The sequence below is a fragment of the Psammomys obesus genome, unplaced genomic scaffold (assembly GCF_907164565.1).
Source record: "Psammomys obesus unplaced genomic scaffold, mPsaObe1.curated_primary_1811, whole genome shotgun sequence".
NCBI lineage: Eukaryota > Metazoa > Chordata > Mammalia > Rodentia > Muridae > Psammomys > Psammomys obesus.
Window position 1 is genome coordinate 9,380,074 of NW_026585691.1, and position 26,192 is coordinate 9,406,265.

Below are 26,192 nucleotides of genomic sequence, written 5' to 3' on the forward strand. Positions count from 1 at the left end.
CGGGCGAGCGGGCGAGCGGGCGAGCGAGCGAGCGGCGCGGGGGAGCTCGGAGGCGCCAGGCCCCCGGGGGAGGGCGGCCGGGGAGGCGGCGGGCCCCCCGCGACACCGCCGTCGGGGTCGGATTTCGGGGCCGAGGGGGGGCGCCCGGCCGCGGACCTGGTTCTTCAGACGCCCCCCAAGCCCCGGCCGCGGACGGGGGGCTGGCTGAGGGGCGCCGCCATGCCTCTGCCGCGGTGACGCGCGGGACCGCGAGGAGAAGCGGGAGAGGAACCGTGACTGGAGCTGTGAGGAGCCGCGCGGTCTCCCCGGGGATGTCCCTCAGGCGACCGGCGAGAGCGACTCACTCGAGCCCTGGGGTATAGGCCTAGCTTATCCAGCTTCCTTCCTCCTCCTCCTCCTCCTCCTCTTCCTCTCCTCCCCCTCCTCCTCCCCTCGTCGTCCTCCCCTCCGCGTCTCTTCCCTCACCCTTCCCCGCGCCCCCATCTTCCCTCCCTCCCTCCCCTCCAGCAGCGATGGCAGAGGAACAACAACAGCCGCCGCCACAGCAGCCCGATGCCCATCAGCAGCTTCCCCTCAGCGCCCCCAACCCCGGGGTGGCTCTGCCAGCCCTTGTGCCCGGGCTGCCAGGGACAGAGGCCAGCGCTCTGCAACACAAGATCAAGAACTCCATCTGGTAAGAGGATCCACCATGGCTGGGGTGGAACAGCCTAGGCACATTTCTGCTGCAAAAGGGGGTGGGGGGCGGCGGCGGCCGAGGAGGAGACAGATGCATCCTTTGGAGGTGGGTTTCCAGAGCCCGGTGCATGGCTGTGGCACCTCTGGAGGGGGGGAGGTTGCACCCACCCCTGGTCTCCTTAGACACACATACACACACACACACAAACACACCACGCTTCTCTCTCCTCAGTTGCAAGCAGATAAACAAGTTATTTGTGCATTTTCCACCTACAGTGGAGGGAAATATGGGTCAAGATTAAGTCATTGCACGATGGTGGCATGAATTGGAAACTTGGAATGTAAAATGTGTTGACTCCTTTTGTACTCGTAGAGGGAGGAAGAAGTGTATTGTGAATTTTGACCAAACAAGACGTTGTACGTAACAGCATTAATATGCAGCACAAAACCTAACGTGCCTTTTTCATTCAGTTGGATTAGCCAGCCGCTGTTTCTGGATGGGTTTGCCTCCTTTATTCTCGAACTGAATTTGAATTTCCCTTCTAGGGAATTTGTTCTTTGCATTGACTGTAAAGGAAATGCTTTTTTTTTTTTTTTTTTTTTTTTTTAGCATAAAGTATTTTATTTTAACGTGGTAATTTACAAGGTAAAGTGGATTTTTTTTTATGTAAAAGATCTTGCTATTTTGTGTAATTATTAAAAAGAAACTACCTGGAACACCCTTCCCTAGTCCAGTATTTTCTTGTATGGGAATTTGCAACATTTCAACGTTAGTTGAACTCTTAAAGACTAATAACAATATTAAAACACAGTAAAGTCCACCTTCTATTAGAACCATTGCAAAATAGTCTTTAAATGTGAACTTGCCTCGGTTTGTAGGATTCTTTATTAACTGACTTTTTTTTTTTTAAAGCATAGCACTATTTTTAAAATGGAAAGCAATATTTGGAATTTGGTCTAAGATTGCTTTTAATAGAAGTTTTAAAATAGAATTAAGTATGATGTTAGAGAAAAAAATACCCTTGGCTTTTGAGCATGAATCTAGCAGGTTCATCACTGAATATGACTAAAATAACAAAACTTACAATTTAAAGGCAAAGGTATCCTAAAGCAGCTGGCATTGTTTGTACAGCATTTGCACATTTCAAGATAGGAACCAATTTCAAATACAAAATTAAGAGTTGTTATGTATTCATTTTCATTATTTTCTTGGCATGCTTCCATGTCCTGATGCTAATATGAAGTAGGTCAGTGCAGGCTTTACTAGTTTTACACTATATAATAGTTGACAGATGAATGTTTTGCTTTCGTTTTTAAATTTAATGTAAAACAATTATTTCAAAAGCATTTTTTTAAGGCTTTGACAATAGTTGTGTGGCAACTTGACTAGGTCAGGAATGTGTAATAAGTTTGTGTTGAGAATGTTTGTGTGTGTGTGTGTTTATGGAGGTGGGGAGGCCAAGCAGTCCTTTTATTCAGTGGATACCTTTGCCCTGTTTTAAAAGCTGTAATTTAAATAAAGATATGATTAGTTTCCTGCCTACTGTGTTAGGTTCCACAAAGCCAGATGTTTTGTTTATCACTGGATAATGTAACTTAGGGTCCCTGAAATCATCACTGAATTAAAGGAAAACACCTTTGTTTCTTTTACACTCAAACGAGGGACATCCCAGTTACAGGACTCAAATCTTTTAAGAAAGGTAAATTTTAAAGGTTGATTTTGTAAGGCTGCTTTATTGTGAGAAAAATAAAGAGAAGAAATTTTACTTTATAATTTCATAGAAAGTGAGTTGTATAGACACTGATGATAGTATTTGAATGATGATCACGGAATGCCTTTTTATTTATTTTTAGTAACATGATTTAATTCCTTCATTGGTCATGATATTTACACGTCTTTTATAACTTAACTGCTGACTTTCACATGGAAAAACTTCTGAAGTAGAGGGAGTCACTTCAGTTTTTGGACTTGGCTCTGAAAAATTAATGAGCAGATACATACCTTAATATTAAAATATGCTCTTCTGTATCTTCATAATTATATTGACATACTAGCATTTCATTTCCAACTTTAGAAATTCTATTTTCAGAAATTATTTCTTATTCCTTTATATTTAAAACTTAAGGATAAACAACCATAGTGGATAATAAACATTAGTGACTGTATTTAACATAGACTTGTAACTCCACCACAAGAACTGATTTTTTTTTTTTTTTTTTTTTTTTGTTAGTTGAGGGCCTACTATGTAACCTTGGCTGGCCTCGAACTCAGAAGTCCTGTCTGCCTTCCAGCTTTCTAAGTTCTGGATTTAAGGGCATATGCTCCCATGCCTAGCTCATTGTCTAAAAAATAATGTTTTGGGGTGTATTGTTTTTGTTTTGTTTTGTTTTTTCAAAAAATTAAGCTGATTTTAATAGATATAGCTACAATTCTATATGTTGCTTCGTAATTTTTAGGCAATACTTTTTCCACCATTAAAAAAAAAAAAAAATCACCTGGCAGTGTTCTGAGAGATTGTCAGTTTTGTATTGCTCTTGTGTCATCATTCGGTGTCATTAATTATTAAAAGTTAAAATGAGATTCAAAAGAAATGTGGTGTGTGAACATTATCAACTGGCTTTTGCGTTTGGTTGCTCATAGCTCTGAATTACTGGGCTAGCAAATCACAGACAAGTCTGTGCTTGTCCTCCTACTCTACAAAAATAAATATAGTATATGATGTAGGCCTTCAGCTGGACAATGACTTATTTATTATCGTGGCTCACAATTAATTTAGTCCATTTACTAAATGCTATTTAATAAAAGTATTCCATTGTAATTTCAAGCATAAAAATATATCTCTAAAAAAGGAGTAAGTATTCAATGTTAAGACATAGTATTTAATGAGATTAAAACTATTTCTCAAGAGTTGGAAATAGCATGGACTTTTAAAGTAACTCCAGAAAACGTACTGCTAGCTTGATCTTATTATGTTTGCTTTAATGTGTTTGTGAATATCTTCAAATTAAGCGTAGGTTAATAAACCTGTCTGTCTGTTGTTGTCTGTATGTTTCTTGACCTTACTCCTTCCTGTTCCATAGACAAAGGGTCCAAATCACTTAGATGCCTCACTTGAAAGGAATTTTTGTATGTAGAGGTATTTTAATTCTGAGTGGGCTACAAGAATGTTATTTATATTTTATAAATTATATAAATAGAAGATAAGTTTTCCCAAAAGGATGGAGAAAGGTAGAAAATATTAAAATATACACACATAGTTTTCCTTTTTGGTTTTTTAAATAGGTTTTGATCTGTGACCCTGGCTGGCTTGGAATTCATGACTTTTCTGCCTCAGCCTCTCAAGCTTTAGAATTGTGTACCATTGTGTCTGGTTACTTTTTTTTTTTGGAAGACTCATACTGACAACCTAAAATCAAACCATTGCCAATTTAAACATGAGCTTCTTTCATTTACATTGTACTTTGGTTACTTAGTTTTCCTTTCTTGGTGACTTTATTATTGAAAAAAATAATATATGAAAATTTCTAGTTTAAGTAAAAAAAAAAAAATTTATTACCCAAATCCCATTTGTTTTTTTGAGACAGGGTCCCTCCATGTAGTCCTGGCTATCCTGGAGCTCGCTATGTAGACCAGGCTGGCCTTGAACTCACAGAGATCCTCCTGCCTCTACCTGCCTAGTGATGGGATTAAAGGCATGTGCCCACCACACTTGGCTCTCTCTTTTTCTTTTAAAATATGTTTCACTTGAAACCGTTATAAAATTGGTTAATAAAGAAGACTACAGAACACTATATTTGATTGAGATCTTGTCTGTCTACTTAGTTACCTTTAAGAATAGATCATGGGCTGGGTGTGGTAGAGCACACTTTTAATCCCAGCACTCGGAGACTGAAGCCGATGGTTCCCTGTAAGATCGAAGCCAGCCAGAGCTACAAGAGACCCTGGAGAGAGGGAGGGAGAGATTGTAGGCTGGGATGTGGCCTGGTGATAGAGCACTTACTTAGTTTGTATTAGGCTCAGTTAGCCCCAGATACTTGGCACCGAATTAAAGGGAAGAAAGGAATGAAAGAAGAAATGTACATGGGTGGGTGTGGCTCATATTTGCTATGAGGTTGTAACCCAGATAATAAATTTTCACCTGAAAATGAAATCAAAAAGAAGTCCTAATAATACTGTAATCTAATACATAGAAAATTCAGATTCTAATAACCTTATAAGTCTTTAAACAAGAGGATTATCATTATACTGCCTGTTTTAACTGAATGCCTGGGAAGCTATGGAATTTCTAGAATCATTAGCTAACCTTGGAGGCAGTCTTGGAGGGCCAAGAGTTCCTTGTTATCCTGACTTGGTATATTTTAGACTTAGAGTTGTAACCTAAGAATTACTTTGGATATTTTCTAGATTATTATTTATACCCAATTAATTTTATTTTGTTTTCTTATTGTTACAACAATAAGCATCTCGATATTAGATGATTAATCTAATTTCTATTTTAGTACAATTAGTAGAGTATGGTACTCTATAACATCTACGTAGTAATAACCATATTAGTCCAGTTTTCTGTCCTCTGGCATAGAACTCAGTAGTTAGTTCATTTTTGTTTTTGAGCCATGCAGTTTATTAGTGCTGTAAGAAATAATTGTTATTCATCCAACTGTAGTGGGAAACATGTGTTGTTAAATAGCTCATTTCTTTTGTTTATTTTAAGTTCAAGGTCTTTTTTTTCCTTTTTTTTTTTTTTTTGTCTTGCATCTATTTTAGTTTAGTTGGTTAAATACTACCTACCCTGAAGTCAACTAGTCTTCTGTAGTCAGCACAAAAAAACAAAACAAAAAAAAACTTGGTTGCTTTTGCTTGTCTGTATTGAGGCCAGCTGTGATGTTTGTGTCCCAGCACTAAGTTGCTCTGATTCCAGAAAGAAATTGTCTTCATTGTCATCCAAAAAAGACAAGCAGTTTCAAGCCTGTCAAATTTCTGGTCCTCTTCAGCTTACCTAATGATACGTGTTTAAATAATTGATCAGTTAGCTCTCCCACCTGGAAAATGTCTTGAATGATGGTATTTGCTAACTAATTTGGCTTCTGTCTCATTACTGGTTTTGGTGATTTAGTGAGGAATTGAGCTGGGGGAAACGACAGAAGTATCTTATTTGTCAAGAAAAGGTGTCCCTTGAATAAAAATTACATCAACCTACTTTTACCTAATACTTTAAAAACAAATATTAAACACTTGTCATTTGCTAAAATTTGAACACTTAAGAAAGAATTGTGCTCAACTGAATATTGTATACAGAGTGCTATGCTAAGTAAACACTAGCATTTAAGGACTACTCCTTTGCCTGTAGTGTTAACCCAAAGTAGAAAATGTGCAGAGAAACTTCATACTCAGTTAGGAACCAGAGAAAGAAAAGACACATGTCAAAAAGTACACCTTCATTTCCTCATTTATAAAATGAGAGTGTTATACTGAATCACCTTGCAAGTTCTTTTAGTTTTTAAATTCTGAGTCTGCTACTAGATTAATATTGACAGCAATAATAAGGCTGTCACCATTTTTTGTCAACAGGCTGTTAGGATTTGCTAGTGTCTACTTGGGTGATAGCCCAGGAGAATTATCTGAAGGTGGTGTTCTCTTAGTGTTACCATGTGCAAATGTTTGTTACATGAAATTAAGTCTGAAAATGTGTAAGATTGAAAGTGTTCTAAGAGCTGGTTAATTGTGTAGAAATATGCTGGGTTATAGAATGATCCCAGTTGTTGTGGTGACTATGAGCTGCTGGTTGAGAGACAGCCATAAGGGGCTGTTTGTTTCCTTTTTTTTTTTTTTTAGAGTTGCTTAAACTTAATAAGCATTTCAGATAGAAACTTCTTCCTTTCTTCCTGTGGTACTAATGAAATATTTTAAGGTGGTAGTGAATGCCATCTTATAAAATTGTTAATGTAAACAACAGTTGTATATTGTTTTCAGAATAATTTAATGTAAGGTTGATCTTCACAGTTATTTCCTTTATTTAGGGTAGACATTTTAATGAATTATTCCAACAGTGTCTTTTTAAGAATAAGGAAGTAAGGTGGTTACTCCACAACCCTAGCAGAATCACAGGTCTTATCATAACATTGCCTCTATTTCTGTGATTCTCTTTATGTAGGCATGTGCTTTCTCTTCTGCTTCCTGGAGGATTCTAAGAGGTCAGGTTAAAGATGAGCAGCATTGTCCAATAAGGGAAGAATCTTCCTATTCTGGACAGAATAGTGAAATGAAGGTCAACATGCTAAGGCTGTAATCTCTTGAATGCTACTATGAGATTAAGATAGTTACTATGAAACTTTAATCCATATAAATAAAAACCTCCAAACATGATTTAATAATCTTTTTGAGGCTACAGATAAACATTTCTCTTTTTTGTTTGTTTGTTTGTTTTATGAACTACACGTGTCCTGTTTACAAGAGGAAATAGGAACAGGTTTGATTAATTTTTACAGTATTTTTATCAAGCATCTATTATGGTAGATTATATATATTTACACATATATGTCTGTATATGTTATTGTATGTATTACCAAAAGTTGTATAGAGGTGAGGTTTTGTAGTTCCTTGTATCTGAGAATAAACTAAAAACATGTTGATATTCTTTGCTGTTTGAATCTCCATTTGGATACTGAATTGAGAGGATGAGAAGTCATATAATGAAAGACTGCAGTCTATTACATCATGAAATTTAGGAAGTTAAAGGTCAATAGGGCATAATTTCCCATTGTTTCCAAAATAGCCTTTTGTAGAATAATTTTCTTACTTGAATTTATTTGTTGTCTTGAAGTTTGGGTAGCAAGGGGTCTGGTAATGTATACACAGGATTAACAAATTAATTTAAATTTGCATTCTGATTAGTGATGTCTATCAAAAAACATGGATATAAAAAGTGATGTCATAGATGCCTTCATTTGCCTCCATTTTTCTTTCTGAAAACAGTTTTCTTGGAATTTGAGCTCTGTTGTTTGTAATGCATCATAATGATTGGTTTCCTTGAAGGGTGAAGTCATCACCAGGGCTCTTGTGTTGTTGACCTTTATGATTTTAAAACTGAGCATGGGAATTGGGAGCTGGAAAGATGGATCAGCGGTTAAGAGCAGTGTCTGCTTTTCTAGAGGTCCTAGTTCAATTCCTAGCACATGGTAGCTTACAACTGTCTGCAGTTCCAATTTCAAGGGATCTAATACCCTCACACAGACATACATGCAGGCAAAACGCCAATCAGTGCTCTAAAGATGACTAAATCATGAAAAAAAAAGTGAACATGGGGGCTAGGGAGATAGCTCAGTCAAGTAAAGTGCCTGCCATGCAAGGTGGTGAGTGATTCAAAATGACAACAGGTGTCCAATTCTGGCCTCCCCATGAGCACCCCCTGTCCCTGCACACCTGCATGCACGTATGCACGTTACCCACGAGCACACCTCCGCCATTTCCCAACAGGCACACTCAGACCCTGAGTCTGAGGAGCACTTGGGCGTGTGTTTTCCATGGCTGTCCTATTTCTTACTGTCGAAGAAGGACAAAGTGACAATAGATCTTCCACCAAGTGACCATTTTTGGTGTTGCTTCTGTATTTTTTCCTGCTGATACACACATTATGAACCACTGACTTATGAGCTCTTATGAGTTGTGTTAGTTAATATTTCTTGATAATTTAGATGGCCTTACTACCTGAAACAAGTCCATTTTAGCAGGTTTTTTTGTTTTTAAAAGATTTATTTTTTAATTAATTTATTTTTTTGTGATCAAAAACCTTTTATTTATCAGTGGACTGGGGGATGGGCATGGGTAGAGAAGAGGGAAGGAGGGTGGAATTGGGAGGGGAAGATGGAAGGAGCTACAGGTGGGATACAAAGTGAATAAACTAATTAATAAAAATAAAATATAAAATTAAAAATATTTTATAACATTTTAGCAATTTTTAAAAAACAATTTAACTAAATTAAACTTACTTTTTTATATGTGAAGTTCAAAGGAATATAAAGACTAAATATAGCAAAACTGTTACTGCAAAAATCTTAAGTAACATATAGTATAAAGGAGAAATGTTTTTTGTTTATAGAGAGGCTAAGAACTTATATTTTTGCAATAGATATATGAAATTTAGGAGTGTAATTACACAAGACTTCTCTGACATCTTACTTGAAGTAAAATTTATGATTCTGGGAACATGAAAAATATATTTCAACAAAATGATTTCATTTATTGTAAATGAATCATTTTCCTAATTTGATTGTGCTCATTAGTGCTATTAAAGGTATATGTATATAGGAATCTATGATAGAGAATACCACAGTCAGATTATTAAATATATGATCCCACGTTTTTTCTGAAGCAAAAGGTATTAGCAAGCAGCCTTTGGTCAAATTCTACATTTGAAAGTTTCCAGAAAATAAGTCAGTCAAAGATTAATCCTAAATATATGAAAGCAAAGTAGACATGGAAAGGTAAATTCAGTATACATTTATTGTAATGATTTCCTATGCAAAGTGTAGAAAATGTAAAAATTTAATAGGGGACTATCTCAACCTTTAAAACATTACCCACTTGGATTTTATATATATAAGTAATACTTTATTTAATGCAGTAATGATATAATAAGTATTAGATGCAGGGGGAGTCAATGAGTACATTAAGTATTTCTGTTTGCCAAGCTCAGGGTTGTGGACTTAGTTAAAAAAAAAATCAAAAGATAGAGTATAGATTTAAATATACTACTTAACAATTCTTTACTATGGCTTCTCTATTCTCTTTGTCATGAATTAAATTTAGAGCTGTTGATGACAGTGAGTGAACTTTACCAAAAATGTACGTAAGTAGGGAAGATAATTTTTTTGAGAGAAAATTTATTTGGAAAACTTATTAAAGGATATAGCTTCCACATATAAATGATAGTGCCAACCATTTATAACTCTCCTGTCTAAGTTTTTATTTACATAGATAAAAGAAAAATATAAAATAGTAACAGAGAAGAAATGACAGGTATGAAGGAGCATAAGGCCAAGAACTGTGGGCTCTTACTTTAAATTTAGCATTTTATTTATGTTTCTAGATTTATTTATTTCATGTGTATGAATGTTTTGCCTACATGTATGAAGGTAAACCATGTGCGTACATGCTTCATGCCCATGAAGGTGAGAAGAGTGCATTGGAGCCTCTGCGATTAGGATTACAGTTAGTCGGGAGCCACATGTAGGTGTGTGGGATGGAATCTCTACAAGAGCAACCACTGAGCCCTCTCTCCAGCCCCAGACTTTTAACAGCGGTCTTTTTCTCTGGGCCTGGTATCTTACAGCCTCAATTCGCTCTTGTCTATATTTATCTACTTTTGATAGTAGATACCACTATGCCTTCTTAAAAATCTGTCTAGCAATATTGATTCTTCATTTTTTTCCTGACCATGCCTGTGTCTGATATTTATTATTTAAGTGGTTGACTAATTTGTAGTATAACTTAAATTTCTTCTTGTTTTTCTATTTCCACTGCCAAAACCATAGTTCAGTGTATTAGCCTCCTGTAGTTAGTAATAGTTAATTATTTATCATTGTTTGAGTCTAAACTGTTTCTCTTGGGCTCATGCATGTGGATGTCAAGTTCATAGCTGATGGTCCTATTTGGAGGTTGTAGAACTTTTAGGAAATAGGGCTTGGCTGCTGGCGGTGGACTACGGCACGTTGTAGGCTACTCTTGCTTTGGTCCTTGTTCTCTGCCTTTTGTCTGCTGCTAAGATAGGAGGAATCCTAGTCAAACACGCCTACTGTCATGAACTGTACCATGATGTAATTACAACTTCGGACGCCTCAACCAAAACAACCTTTCCTCCCTGTGTTGTTTTGTCATAGTGATGAGAAATGGAATATAGAAAGTTGATACTGAGAGTGGGGTGATTGTTGTAATGAACCTGACCATTTGATTTATGGGTCTTCAGAATTGGTTTGCAGGAGAAATGTGGAATAGTTTTAGCGCTGTGGGCTAGAGAAACTGTAGATAGCTACAAACAGTCTTTAATGTTCCATTCTGTTTGGAATCGGAAAGACCAGAATGTCCACATAAATGAAGACAGTAAAGATTGTACTCATGGAGTTTTAAAGGGAATAAGGACTTCCTGGGAATTGGGCTAGAGACCATTTGTATAGCATTTTGCCAAAGTCTTAACTGTATTCTGTCCATGTCCTGAAAATTTGAATGAAATCAGAAGTAATGAATTAATCTGTTTTATGGCAGAAATTTCAAGACATAATTAGTGTTAGGCTGTGTCATGGGGTTTGCTCATTGTGTTTACTCAGATGTATAGTGAATGAAAATAGAAAGTAAAGCAGAAGGATATGAAAATGTACAGTTTTTCAAGGAAAGGAAATAATCCTTTAGATTTAGAAATGAGGCATATACAGATGCAGTGACTGTTAACTGTTAAAGAGATTAGCACAGTTAGGGAAACTGAGCACTTTGCACTGTATAAATAGGAAAGGTATCTTGATGGTGAAGTCCCATCCAGCAAAGGCCCCAGGGTGTAAGTAAGTAAAACTGAAAACATGTTTGAAAAACAAGTGTGTGTCTGTGTCTGTGTCTCTTGAAGAGCTTGCTCAGCAGTTAACATGCTCCTTTTGCAAAGGACTGGCCTGGCCAGCATTCAGTTCCTTACATCGACAGGAGGTTCACAGTGGCCTGTAACTCAAGCTCCCGGGCATCTGACTTCCTCTTCTGGACTTCGTGGATACCTGCACTTGTGTACATACCCACACCTAAATAAATACTTTAAATGAGTAGTACCTAAGAAGATACAGGTTTTAGGGATACTGTTTGCGAGTAGAGGATGGCAGAGTGTTTTTCTTGATAGAGCCACTCAGGCATCAGAAGTTACTGAGCTGTGGTAAATGGAGGCATGGCCACATCTGAAGCTGACCAACAGCTCTTAGAGTTGTGCATGTGGTACTGTTTTACAGACATGCAGAATACAAGGGTTAGGTATGGAGTTAAAGGCGCTTGCACAAAAATTCCAGAGGAAGTCCTGTGAGGACAGGCATTGTGTAGCTCCTTGTTCCTCAGTAAGCTGTGTTTGAAGCTTTGAGGATGAAGCCTGATTTATAGCAGAGATCAGAATGTTGTAAATACCAGGAACATGGGACATCTGCTGAAAAAAAGCTTCAGGCATTGAATAATCACCCAAGAGACAAGCCACGTGTGCTACAAATAGCAGGGCTATAGGAGCCACCATGTGCCGGAATAATCAGACAGTCAGCTACAGATTAGGTTTCCATCCTGCTCTGGTCCAGTCTCCATTCTTCCCTTTGCAATAGACTTTTTTTATTCTGTGGCATGTAGCTTGTGGTTTTAATTTGAGGGAGCTCATACCTACATGGCTGCCTTGTGTCAGAAATGTGGCTATGGACTTTGAACTGGATTAAGACTATAGGAATTCTTGAAGTTAGACTAGATGGACTTTCCATTATGAGATAGCTGTGACACAGGGTGGAAGGAGGGGCAGATGCAGAATATTAGAATTAGAATGTAAAATGTTCCTGATAGGCTTACAAGTTTAAATAGTAGTATCCCAGCTGGTGGCACTGTTTGGGGATATTATGAAACCTTAAGGAGTGGATTGCTAGGGTGTGGGCCAGACTTTGCTGCTTCTTTGCTTTAGCCTCTGTTCACTCTGCCCTCTTCCCCACCATCCTGGATTAAAGCTTCTGAAACCATGAACAGAAATAAACCTTTCTTCACTTAAGTTGTTCTATCATTTTGTCATTTGTGGTGAAAAAGTAATACATTGTTCTTAGTGATTGTCCCTCACTAAACTACACAGTGTTCTGCTAGCTAAATAAGTCTTTAAATGTTACTTTTCATATGGTTCTTTTCTAAAGTTTGCAGTAATTTCTTGTTTGGCATACTGTGTAAAGATTTTCATTTGGTTTACAAGATCTACAAGCAGTGTAACCTCCACACAGTTGGTTCAACTCTATTTTGATCTTCTCCAGTATTTAGCATCTGCTTCACTCCAATAGGCATTACTGGTGGCCTTGTGTGTTGTGGTCCTGCTTTTGTCCTTCATTTCTCATGATAGGTATATTTGTTAGAGTCTTCCTCTCTGTTTCTACATCCTGCTATTCACATCTTAATACCTGTGGAAGTAGCATTTCCAGTTGTTTGTACTATGAAACAGTTCTTTCTACTCTAATCCATATTACCCCCTTTTTCTTTAAACCTCATATTGTTTGGTGAGTTCTGAATGATTAAATACTTAATCACTTGATTTTTTTTTCTGCTTCCTATGTTGTTATTTGAATCTGGTGACAGCATCATTTGTACCATTTTATTTTATTATTTTATTTTATTTTATTTTATTTTATTTTTGAGATGGTTTCTCTGGGTAGTCCTGGCTCTTGTGGAACCCTTTCTCTGTAGACCAGGCTAGCCTCAAGCTCAGAGATCTGCCCATCTCCACCTCCTGAGTACTAAATTAAAGGTGCGTGTCACCATGGCCAGCACCTTTTTATTTTTCATCTAGTGGTAGATACTAGTGACTATCTTTTATATACTATATTCTCATAGATGCTTAGTTTTCCCTATGTGCTAATGTTTATGTATTTGATGTATTTAGTTTTGTCATTTCCTCCCCAAACAGGTTATTAAACTGATGGTGCATTTTACATGGCAAAGGATTTATAGCATCTGGTTTTTTTTTTTTAGATTAGTGAAACTGAAGTAACTTAAGGATTTCAGTTCTATGAATGCCATTTCTTTTACTGTCTGGGTTATAAAACAATGTATACCCTATGTTAAATGTTTAATGGTACAAATCAGGAAGCAGAGAAGTTAGGCAGAAGTTGGACCAAAGGGTGTTATCAACCCTGAGAACAATTGAACCACTCTTTAAAATTACAGAGTAAATGGTACTAGAGAAGTGGCTCAGCAGTTAATACCTATTGCTCTTGAGGACCCAAGCTTGGTTCCCAGAACCTACACTGAGTGACTCACAACTCTACTAGACTGCCTCTTTTAGGTTCCATGAGTACCACAGTCATGGCATGTATGCACACAAACACACAAATTTTGTTAAAGGTGGGCATGATGGCACACACCTTTCATCCTGGCACTTGGGACTTAGAGATAGGTGGATCTCAGTGAGTTCTAACCAGCCTGGTCTACATAGAGAGTTCCAGGTCAGCCAGAGCCCATAGTAAGACCCTAGAAGAGCCTGGTTAAAAAATCTTTTTTAAATTACTGAGCAAATACCTAAACCAAGGGTCGGTAACCTTTCATACAAGTATACAACAGAATGTAGTTAGGGGATGGTTATTCTGTGTCCCAGGCTACTTCCCAAGAGATAAACTTGGTTGGTATTTTAGAGTTACATTACTGCTGAGTTGGAGGATTTGGTCCTGGCATAGGGTTTGGTCTGCTTAGACTACAAGATACAAAACTGAGGCAGCTTGCTGAATCATGATGATTTACTGACTGTTTTTCTCATCTCTGTTGCTCTGACAGAGCAACTTAATGGGAGAAACTTTGCATTTTGGTTCTTGGTTTGGGAGGGTACATACAGACTATCATGGAAGGCATAGTGGCTGAAACAGCTGGGTTCTAGTGGGAGGTGCTTGTAGCAGCTGTTTTGTTAAATGGTACAAATCAGGAGGCAGAGAAGTTAGGCAGAAGTTGGACCAAAGTATACCCATCACCTGCTCGCCCAGCAACCTTTTTTTCCAGTTAGCCTGTACCTCCTACAAGTTGTATCACTTCCCTAGATAGCACCACCAGCTGAGGTTCAAGTGTTCAAATACATGAGCCCATGGGAGACATTTCATATTGGCCAAAGTCTGAAGATGGCATAGGAAATCTGAGTGATTGCAGATGAGAACAGAGTTATATTTATCTGCAGAGTGAGGAGTGAATGATCAAAATAGGGAAAGAATGCTGAGTTACTAAAGTGTTTAATTCACAAAATTGGCCACCTATGCTTGCAAACCTTATTTGTCTGACATCGAACTTGGTTTTTTGTTTTGTTTGTCTGATACTTTTGTTTTAAAAGACTTGTAAGTGGGTGGAGAGTGGCTCAGCAGCTAAGAGAACGTATGTTCCTTGCAGAGGAAGCAGATTGCATGCCCAGCATCCACACAGCGGTGCAGCTCTGCGGGTCCAGTTCTGGCAGATCCAGCGGCTTATTTTTCCATAGGCACAGGAACTCATTGTGCACATACGTGGAGGCAGAACACTTGTGCACATAAAATCACATTTAACAGTTATTTTAAAAAGCAAACTTTTTCATCTATAATGTTCTTCTATTCTGCTTGGTTTGTTAGAGCAGAATTTCTCAAATTACTGTACTGTTACCTTACTTGAGAACTTTCTGACAAATTTTGAAGCGTCACCCTAGATTTACTTGAATGTCAACTTGGTGGGTAAGTAGCAGTCGTTTTATTTAGTTCTCCAAATGATTCAGCATCTCAGACTTAAGTGTATGAAACATTAGAAGTTTTAGCTATGAAAAAATGTTAACCCAAGTAGAGCAAAGCTGTATTCTGTTATTCTTAAGTACCTGGGGTGAACTTAATAATTTTTTTATTTTAATTTTCATGGTATTTGAATATAATTCTACTTTATCTTTATTTGTCCTGTGTATGTTCAGGTCAAATTGGCAATTAAAAGGCAGATACATCTTCTAAAAAGGGTCTAGTTTGGGAGATTGGGAGCTATACTATCCCTAGTTATACTTTCAGGGGCATTAGGTGGTTCTAACAGTGAAGATGAGAGAAAAAGTCCCTCTGTGCTTCCCGCAGGCAGAAGAAAAAAATACCCGTTTTAAAATATGTTCAAAGTTATCTGCTCTCTTTAACAAGGCCTGCCCTCAAAGAAAACTGTTTTACCATAACCAATCAAGTGGATTTTTACCAAAGCCATTTTAAAATGACCTGGAGGAAAGAAAATACCCATCTTCAGCCTTGTCTAGTTTTTGACACAAGAGAAGAGAAATCAGTTGAGACTCTGAAAGACTACAAATTTATCAAAGGAGTAGAGAATGTTCAGTTCCTTTACACTTCACCACCCTATGCGTAGAGCTCTTGTGTCATCACAGAGGATCTTGTCTGAAGGAACTACCTGCCTTATACCCTGTTTAAGGAATCTCAAAGGAAGCCTAAAATTAATAGGGGAGACAAAAACAAGGATGACAACAACAACAGAATATTAGCCTGTCACACTGTAGAGTAACAAATTGCGGCCAAATAATGTTAAGATTACAGAAATTCTCTGCCCCTGTTCCGTATCATTGCTTGTTCTTCAGCAGTATGCAAGACACGCTGAAAGGCCAAAACTAACAAGCAAAGTCTGAAGAAGCAAACTAAGCATAGAAGTCAGGTATTCCAGATTGATTTGAGTGATTAGAATGGTTCTTTAACTGTGAGTAGTATTGTGAATGCTCTGAAGGGTACAACATTCAGGAACAGGTAGATAAGCATAGAGATGGAAAAAAGCCAAAGGAAGAGACAGAAATAAAGAACCCTTAGGGCTAGAGATATAGCTAGTTCAGTAGTAGTGCACTTAGGTGACAGGGTCCCTCAGGCCCTGGCTTCAGCTTCCAGTAACATGAAAAACTACTGAATACTATAATTAACAATGGCTTACTGGTAGAGTGGATATGACTAAGGCAAGAATCATGGGATATGAAAATATCCCAAGGCATTTCCAAAATTGACGACTACAAAAGAAGTTAGTTATAAAAGGTGTAATGTGTATTAGAATATCAAGAAGAAAGAAATTCCTGACATGATAATGTCTTGAAATATTTCCAAAGTTAATGACTAGATACCAAACACAGATCCTGGAAGCCCAGAAAAAAACAAACAGAGTAAATCTTAAAACATTAACATCTTATTTTATTCTAATTACAAATAATCATAGGTAGAAAATCATAATTCAAAGGTGAAAATCCTGTAAAAAAAAAAAAAGTGTATCAGAGAGATGGCTCAGAAGGTAGAGGCATACACTGTGAAGACCTCAGGGGACCTTGGAGGTCAGTTTCTGGGACATGGGAGAAGGAGAGGACTGACTCCTAGAAGTTGCCCTCTGACCTGCACACATACTGTGTCATGGCACGTGTTCCCACATACATATGAAATAAATACGTATAATAAAATGAAGAAGTAACTATTAAGAGAATTTGCTACTGAAATACTTGGTTTGCAAGGAATGTGAAATAGTACAGCAGAGAGAATAATAATGAAATAAGTTAAACATAAAGGAAGAACAGTTGATAAAATAGAAGAAGGAATAAGAATCTTTATTTTTCTTAAGTTGATGTGGCTTTTAAGAATTTGTCCAAAATAATAGCAGCAACAATATTATGAATAGTTCTTAGATAAACCAATATTTACCTCATGAGTAAATAAAATAAATAACAGTAGTACTTCAATAAATGGTAGAGGGCTTGGGATTGATGCCCTGTGAGGGAGTATAATGGTACCGAATGTAGACTTGTATTAATTTAATTATATTACAAACTATAGGGCCACACGACTAAAGGAGACGAAATAGAATGAAATGTAGCTGATGCCCACTGCAGTTTGAATCAAAAAAGTCCTTTAAAGAGTCATGTTATGGGTTTTGTCTGCAGCCAGATGTATTGTTGAAAGGTAATAGAATATTTAAAAGCCGTAACCTACTTGGGAGATGTGAGATCATTGGAGGCTTGCAACTGAAGTGGCCATTGGTACCTCAAGATGGTCTTCAGAATGAACCTTTTCTCTTATTAAGCTGATTACTCTAGGTATTTTGTTACAGTGATGGAAAGCCTACTAATACAATACACCAAAAGAGTGTAGAAAATTGAGTCGGGTTAGGTAGATAGCTCAGGTGATAAAAGTGCTTGCTTTACACACCTGAGGATTGTGTTCAATCCCCAGAACTCATGAAGAAAAAAAAAAAGCCAGATATAGTAGTACAAGCTTATATTCCCATCATTGAGGAAGAGGTAGAGACATTCAGATCCCTAAGTTTGCCTCACCTATTTGGCAAGTCCCAGGCCATTCAGAAATCCTGTCTTGAAAAACAAGGATGGGGCTGGAGCAGTGATTCAGGGATTGAGAGTACTGTTGCTCTTATATAGGCAGCTCACATGGTAACTCCAGTTCCAGGGTATCCAACACCCTTTTCTGGCCCTTGTGGTCACCTGACACACGTACTGCTCCGGCATACTTGCAGGCAAACACTCAGACACATAGGAGGGCAAAAAAGGTTGCCACTTTCTGAAGACCACTACCACCTGAGATGTCCCCTGGCTTCCATATGCTCTTTCACATACAAACATGTGCACATATAAGAAAGTAGAAAAGTATGCAGAAGAGCTGTAGCTCAGCTCAGTGGTTGAGTAGTCTGTAAAGATCAGATTTCCATCCCAACAACATAAAAATAGGTTAAGACAGAAATAAAGTGAAAGACAAAAAGGGGGGGGGGGAAATCAAAGAAAACAAAGTAAAAAGAGTTAGAAATATGGCATTGACTAGTCCCAGTTTGCTGATGGCTTTAATTGTTAAACACAGCAATAAAAGACAGATTGTTGAGCTGGAGAGATGGCTCAGTGGGTAAGAGCACTGGCTGCTTTTGTTTGTTTTGTTTTTTTCAAGACAGGGTTTCTCTTTGTAACCCTGGCTGTCCTGAAACATGCTCTGTAGACCAGGCTGACCTAGAACTCACAGACATATTGGCTGCTTTTTCAGAGGGCCGAGGTTTGGTTCCCAGCAACCACTGGTGGCTCACAACCATCTGTAACTGCTGTTCCAGGGGATCTGAAGTACTTTCTGACCTCTGTGAGTACCAGACATACATAGGGTGCACAGACATGAATACAGGCAAAACACCTATGCATATAAAATAAAAAATGTAAAAGACAGATTGTTAGACTAGATCTAAAACAGAGACCCTGCAGCACGTTGTCTACAAGAATGTCATTTATAGCCCTTACCACTCTGCCGTTTAGTAACCAGCTGATTGTGACATACTTCATGTTTGTGTTGTCACTGAGTAGAAAACCTTTGTGACACAAGTTGCAAGCAGATGCTAAGGTGATAAAATTATAAAGACAGTACAAGGAAAGTTTGCCTTTTTTAAAAAACCCAGTTTTATATATGAACCACTTAATTTCATCTTATTTTTTCAAGTGATTTTTGAACACGTTGGTGACTTTTTTTTATATGATAACTGTATGACTTACTATTGAATTTACTTTTGAGCAAACAATGAAATGATTCTTAGTGTGGTTACATATTCATCTGATTTTAGAAGACTTTGATTAAAACTGTTTTATGTCATCTATTGTGTTTACACGTGCATTCATGTATCCATGCAGTGACACACGTGTGGGGTCCAGAAAACAACTTTCAGGAGTTCTTCCCTTCCATTACAGGGTGGCAGGGACAGAGTTCACCTTGGCAGCAAGAGTTTTACCTACTAAACCATCTCACAGGCCCGTATTTTGATTTTTGTTTGTTTGTTTGGGGGTTTACAAGACAGGGTTTCTCTGTGTAGCCCTGCCTGTCCTGGACTCACTTTGTAGACCAGGCTGGCCTTGAACTAAGAGAGACCTGCCTGCCTCAGGCTCCCTGAGTGCTGGGATTACAGGCATGCATCACCACACACAGCTGACGCTTTGAATTATTAAGCAGTTGAAAAGTATTTTATGTTGACTGAGTTGCATAACAATTAGAAGTAAAAAAGTTAGCCATTTATAATTCTAGAGTATCAAAGATAGTAGATTTGTGCAAGAAATTTTTGTCTAACACCTTGCTGTGACTTAATTTTAATACATAGATTTCTAGACTCATGAAGTTCGCTTGGCTCTGTTCTTTTTCTTTACAGTGTTTTATTCTCATAAGTACTTGTACTTCAGATAGCTACAAAGACTTGTAGGATCAGTATTGTACTTCAGATATACTACAGAGCTCTCCTAGGGGGTTGTTTGTTTTAGGGTTTCTTTTGTTTTGTTTGGGGATGTTTCAAGACAGGGTTTCTCTGTGTAGTCTTGGCTGTCCTGGACATGCTTTGGATACCAGGCCGGCTTAGAACTCACAGAGATCTGCCTGCCTCTGCCTTCCAAGTCTGGTATTAAAGTTATACACAACTACCTCCTGGCTTGCTACAAGGCTTTTTAATTCTTTCTATAAAAAGAAAAAAGCAAAATGTCAAAATACTACCTTGAATTTTACTGTCACTAATCACACATTTATGTGGCTCTTCTGTGGGGCACATCATTTCCAAACAATTCTGCCTTCATATTCATGGATACCGTATGTCAACTGTCAGATTTTTTTCTTCAGCATGTTTTGAACCAGTAAGATAATTATATTCCTCTAAATTAATTTGCTCATTAAGCTGGACAGAAAATGTTTGCTAAGAACAAAAAGGTACAAAATAGACTTTTGTTTTAAAAAGTGTTAAAATAAAAACTCGGGATTACAAAGAGGCAGCAAACCTTATAATATATTCAAGAATTAAATGCTAGATTTTCATACCCAAGTAGCCTAATCTTTTGAAGTTGTTTTCTTTTTCATTATGTACCTTGTAGGGTTATAGTACAAATTAAGTGAGATATTTCATATAAGACACATACTATAGAATCAGACATATGGTAAGTACTTGGCAAGTTGTCGGCTGCTTTTTTTAACCCCAGTAAAATTTGAAAAAACAAAGATTAGCATACCATCTGTACATAAGGAATGTTATTATTTCTGGTTTTTATTAGAGTATTAAACATAGTGGTAAGAGGGCCTGTGGTGATATGTGAAGGGAGCATTTCTAGTACTGCTAAACCAATCAGTGTTCCTTGTGTTGTGGGAGGTTGGTTCCAAAGCCCTAGTAGATGCTCAGTTCTCTTATGTAGCACAGTATTCGCATTTAACCTACACATGCCATCCCATATGCTTAAGTCATCTTTAGTTGGTTATGTCGAATTTCTAATACAGTATGAATGCTATGTGCATATTTGTTAACCTATATTAGGAAATAATAACAAGAAAAAAGCCTATCTGTTCATTATAGAGACATTATTATTTTTTAACATCTGTGGTTAGTTGAATATGTGCATGTGTATTCCACATGTGGATCCTATGGATATGGAAGCCTCACTTGAAGTGCAGAGACTATAAGAAAGGAGACCAAGGGGCAGGAGTGAGGTGAGGTCAGTGGATGAACTCCAAATGTTACACCTTGTCTTATGTTTAGAATCTGGTAAGTCGATAGCTGCATTTTGTTTTTGGAAATAAGGTTGTTTCAAGGCTTAATTGGATTATTTTAAAAAGATGAGACTGATATTAAAAAAATAGTAAAATCATTGCCAATGTGCTGAAGAGAAGGTATAAGTCAACAGGCAGTATTTGGAGGAAAGTGTTGTGCTAGGTCAATTGCCTGCTTGCTGTGCTCCCATATATAAGGCTACCCAACCCTAACCTGCTGAGGAGCGGAGTGTAAAGGATATTTTGGGCTCATTGTTTCTTTCTTTTTGGGGGATGGGATCTCACTGTGTAGCCCTGGCTGGCTAACTCATTCTATAGTCCAGGCTGGCCTTGAACTCCTAGAGCTTGAGTATTGGGATTAAAGGCATGCACCACTGTGCCTGGCTCATTTGTGAATTCTTGACTCTATGAAGAGATATAAAATGTGAATTCTGTATATTTTCATTTTTTGATAGAAATATGTCTTATGTATTCTGAATGTTCATATATTCCCTAAATTGTAGTACTTTCTTAATAGTTTGGAGTTATTTTTAAAGTGAGCTGAAACATGTGGTACCTCATTATGAACAGTATAGAGGCTGCTTGAATAGCCTGGATGAAGATGAGAAGCTGAAACCAAGGGGGATGAGGGCAATAATAATCCAGCTTTATAGAAAACTGTCTTGGGATGTTAGCAGTGCTATGTGGTTTTGTTTCTTGAATCCATAGTTGGGTTGCATGTGTTTAATCTTTGCAAGAACTTAAAAAAAAATCAAATGAACTCTAGAGTGATTGTGGAAGGTTAAAAATTGTTATTGTTTGAACCTATCTATTCATTTTAGATCATAATTGTTCATTACTTAAGTTCCAAATATAAACTGTTAAAATCAAAACATTTATTGATACAGATCTTGTTGTTGTACAAGATTTGTATTCACATTCCTTTTTTCTTTCATTTAAGAAATGTAATAAATTGTATTTACATTATACAAATACATGCTAAAAGAGGTATTATGAATGAGCAAGAGGGTGAGTTAAAATAGCATTAGTGAAATTGTTTGATTATTTACAGGACGAAGGGGATAAATTCAGAGCTTTGACACAGCAGAAGTCCAGATGCATAGATTCTTAAGTGAAAACCAAAGTCAGAGTAGATTAACAAATATCTATAATGTAATACAAATAAATAGATAGAATTAAAGATTCTCTCTATTAAAAGTGGTAGAAGATATCTTAAACAAAAACTAGATTTTACTATTTAAAATGAAAACCGAATAGCTGGTAGTTTTTCACTTACACCTAATTCTGATTTAAAAAAAATTTCACCTTACACCCATCAGAATGGCTAAGATCAAAAACTCAAGAGACAACACATGCTGGAGAGGTTGTGGAGAAAGGGGAACCCTCCTCCACTGCTGGTGGGAATGTAAACTTGTACAACCACTCTGGAAAGCAATCTGGCACTTTCTCAGACAACTAGGAATAGTGCTTCCTCAAGATCCAGCTATACCACTCCTAGACATATATCCAAAAGATTCTCAAGTACACAATAAGGACATTTGCTCAACCATGTTTGTAGCAGCCTTATTTCTAATAGCCAGAAGCTGGAAACAGCCCAGATGCCCCTCAGTGGAGGAATGGATGCACAAATTGTGGTATATCTACACAATGGAATATTACTTAGCAATAAAAAACAATGAAATCATGAAATTTTCAGGTAAATGGTGGGATCTGGAAAAGATCATCCTGAGTGAGCTATCCCAGAAGCAGAAAGATGCACACAGTATATACTTACTCATATAGACATATAATATAGAATAAACCTACTAAAATCTGTACAACTAAAGAAACTAATTAAGAGGGAGGACTCTTGCTCAAGTGCTCAATTCCTATCCAGAAAGGCAAAGAGGATGGACATCAGAAGAAGGAGAAAATAGGGCACAAGTCAGGAGCCTGACACAGAGAACCTCTGAAAGGCTCTGCCCTGCAAACTATCAAAGTAGATGCTGAGACTTATGGGCAACCTTTGGGCAGAGTGCAGGAAATCTTAGGAAAGAAGTGGGAAACAGTAAGATCTGGAGAGGACAGGAACTCCACAAGGAGAGCAACAGAACCAAAAAATCTGAGCACAGGGGTCTTTCCTGAGACTGCTATTCCAACCAAGGACTATGCATGGAGATAACCTAAGACCCCCACACAGATGTAGCCCATGACAGTTCAGTATCCAAGTGGGTTCCATTGCAATAGGAACAGGGACTGTCTCTGACATGAACTGATTGGCCTGCTCTTTAATTACCTCCCCCTGAGGGGGAAGCAGCATTACCAGGCCATAGAAGAAGACAACACAGCCACTCCTAATGAGACCTAATTGACTAGGATCAGAAGGAAGGAAAAAGAAGTCCTCCCCTATCAGTGGACTTGGGGAGGGGCATGCATGCAGAGGGTGGTGGACGGGAGGGATTGGGACGGGAGGAGGGAGGGAACCACAGGGGAGATATAAAGTGTAATTAATAATAAATAAATTAAAAAAAGAAATAAAGGAAAGAATAAAATTTAGAAAGTTATATAGCTATTTAAATGTTTACTGTATACCAGTTTATGAATACATTCTTTGGGTAGAATATTAATGGGGTAAAAATGTAACAGTTACACAGTTTCACACACAAAACTAAGCATACACACATGCACAGTGTGTGTGTTTCTGGTAATGTTTGGAGGGTTGGTGTCAGTGATTTTTCAAAATCACTCTTTTTATGTATTTTTGACCCTTCTGAAATTAGTGATTTACTTTAAAATGTTTATTTTAAAATTGCTTACAGAATCAATTACTGTGAAATTTCTTTGTGTTTTGACTTTCCAGTGTATATTCTTTATTCCCCCTCTGACAGTTTTCCACTGAGGGTAGCTCAAGTCACTTTACACAAGTTTTCACGAGAAAGCCTTCAGCTTCCCTTTCACTGTGTGGCCCATGGTATGTTAGCTGTGTTGAGTTCAGCTACACCACATACTGATGCGACTACCTTATTCTGAAGGGAACCCTTGCTTGCAGTTAGGAAGTAACTCGATGCACCTGTTTTCCTAAAACTCGGTCCCCTGTTTGCCATTTATTCTCCTTGACTTGAGTAGCTTCCTTTTTCCCCTCTGTGCTGAATGACAGGACTATAACCAGAGGCCACCCAGTTTGACTGCATGCTTTGCAGTGTTCTTCAGCCTGTTTGACTTCATACTTGCAGTGTAGCATTTGCCACAGTTTTTATGTCTGATATTTGTAGATGGTATGTGTCTTTCTTGTAGATGTTGAGTCTCGTAGGTAACAGCTATATGCCATTTATCGCTGTGTCTCCACTGTATTATGTTAGCAAATATTTACGGTTTTATAATGATTTGTCCCAGTTACTGAAGGATGTTTTAGTCCATTTTTACTTTTACACATTTGTTTGATAGCTAATGTGTCATCTTTTTATAAAAAAATAAATTTTTCCATTCTGAAAAGCCTATTGATTTAAAAAATTAAAATACTGAAGAATTTGTTTTCATCATAGTACATTTTTATTACTTTAATTTGTATACACTACAGTTTGTTCGTTTGTTTTTTTAATAACTTATTTTTATTTTATGTGCATTATATGTGTAAGGGTATCAGATCTTGGAGTTAGAGCCAGTTGTGAGCTGCCATGTGGGTGCTGGGAATTGAACCCTAGTCCTTTGGAAGAGCAACCAGTGTTTTTAACCACTGAGCCATCTCTCCAGCCCTTGTTCATTTGTTTAGTTTAGAATTATGTTATATAATATATTCTTCCTTAATATTTTAAAAGTCATTCAATAGCCCTAGGTAAATAAATACCTGATATTGGAAGTACCCTTTTCATACTGAGACTAAACCAGGAAACTACATTTTCAAAGGTACCTGCTTTCATAAATCTTGTGTCTTTCCAAAAATTGTGATTTATTTTTATTTGTATGTGGGAAGGTTGGTACGTGTGCATGAATGCAAGCACCCACACAGGTCAGAAGTGTGAGGTCCTCCTCGAGCTGTGGTTACAGGCAGGTGCAAGCCCCTTGCGTGCTGGGAGTGGGACCAAGGTCCTCAGGAAGAGCAGTGTGTGCTCTTAAGCACTGAGCCAGCTCTCAGCCCAAATCTTGTGGTAAAAGTTTACACACACAGATATTTAGATATATACATGCACATTAAGATCATTTCAGTATTAGGACAGAATCAAATTTAATAAGTATAAACAGTAACGGCACAAACCCAAACGTGCTGATAAATTCTCTGAGGAAAAATAAAGCAGTAGAACAGGGATTGCATATGTCAGAAATGGGACTACAGCTGTAAACAGATTGCTTGGTCAGGGAGACTTCATCAAAGTAATTTAATTTACAGTGGAAGAGCATCAGTGTTGAACAAAGAGAATGCTTATTTTTAAATTACTATCAAGGTTTTATTATATAGTAATAAAAGGATCCTGTTTAATTAAGGTGTAATAATTTGAGAATAATGTAATGCTAAATGGGAAAATACAGAATTGATTCTGTTCTAATATTGACATGATCTTAATATACATGTATATGTCCAAATATTTGTGTATTAGTAGAAGATAATACACCAAAAGTTACAGAAAATGTTCTTGGTTTAAGGGTTTTTTTGGTACATTTTTATTTTTCAATTTTCTTAATGAGATATATAAAGACTATTTTATGAAATGCCTAAAATTAATTTTAATACATACTCACTTTAGGTCCTGCCTTAATGGAGTAATGGATATTGAACTTACTTTCTCTAGAATTAGTTGTAAAGCTGAATTTAAAAATATGTATTAATAACGTTTATTATTAAATAATAAAGCATAATCCCAGCACTCAGGGGAAGCAGAGGTAGGCAGATCACTGTGAGTTTGAGGACAACCTAGTCTACAAAATGAGGCCAGGACAGCCAAGGCTACATAGAGAAACCCTCTCTCAGAAAAAAAAATAATAAAAAGCACAGAGAAAGGAAGTCTTAACAGATGTGCTTTCCTTGATTATCTATACTGTAGTTCAGACCAGACCATTCTTATGTAGCAGTCAAAGATGGAATAAACCATTATTAGAGTGTATAACTGCTAAAGATATTGGAGATATTGAGAAGTCTGAGGTGCCATTTTAAAGGTATCCCTCACTCTACCTAAGTACTGAATGTCGCATGTACAGGGCCAGTTCCAGAAAGTACCTGTTGGGACCTGTAGTTAAAGAGGCCACATGGTATTGAGAAACAAATTTTCCACAAGCTAGATAGAGTAGATCTT

General features: G+C 37.4%; 1 protein-coding gene across 3 annotated transcripts in view; it reads left to right on the top strand.

Annotated features, from left to right (window-relative positions):
• The window catches only part of Rfx7 (regulatory factor X7), a 93,407-nt gene that overhangs the window by 1,185 nt on the left and 66,030 nt on the right, over positions 1–26,192 (top strand). Inside the window, exons 1-2 of one of the 3 annotated variants that reach the window (XM_055598284.1) lie at positions 284–356; positions 511–673. In XM_055598284.1, the coding sequence (XP_055454259.1) occupies positions 513–673 (161 nt within the window). In that variant the 5' untranslated portion in view covers positions 284–356; positions 511–512. Of the gene's footprint in view, positions 1–283; positions 357–507; positions 674–26,192 lie in introns of those variants that run through there. The other 2 variants (XM_055598291.1, XM_055598300.1) reach the window with 2 other exon arrangements.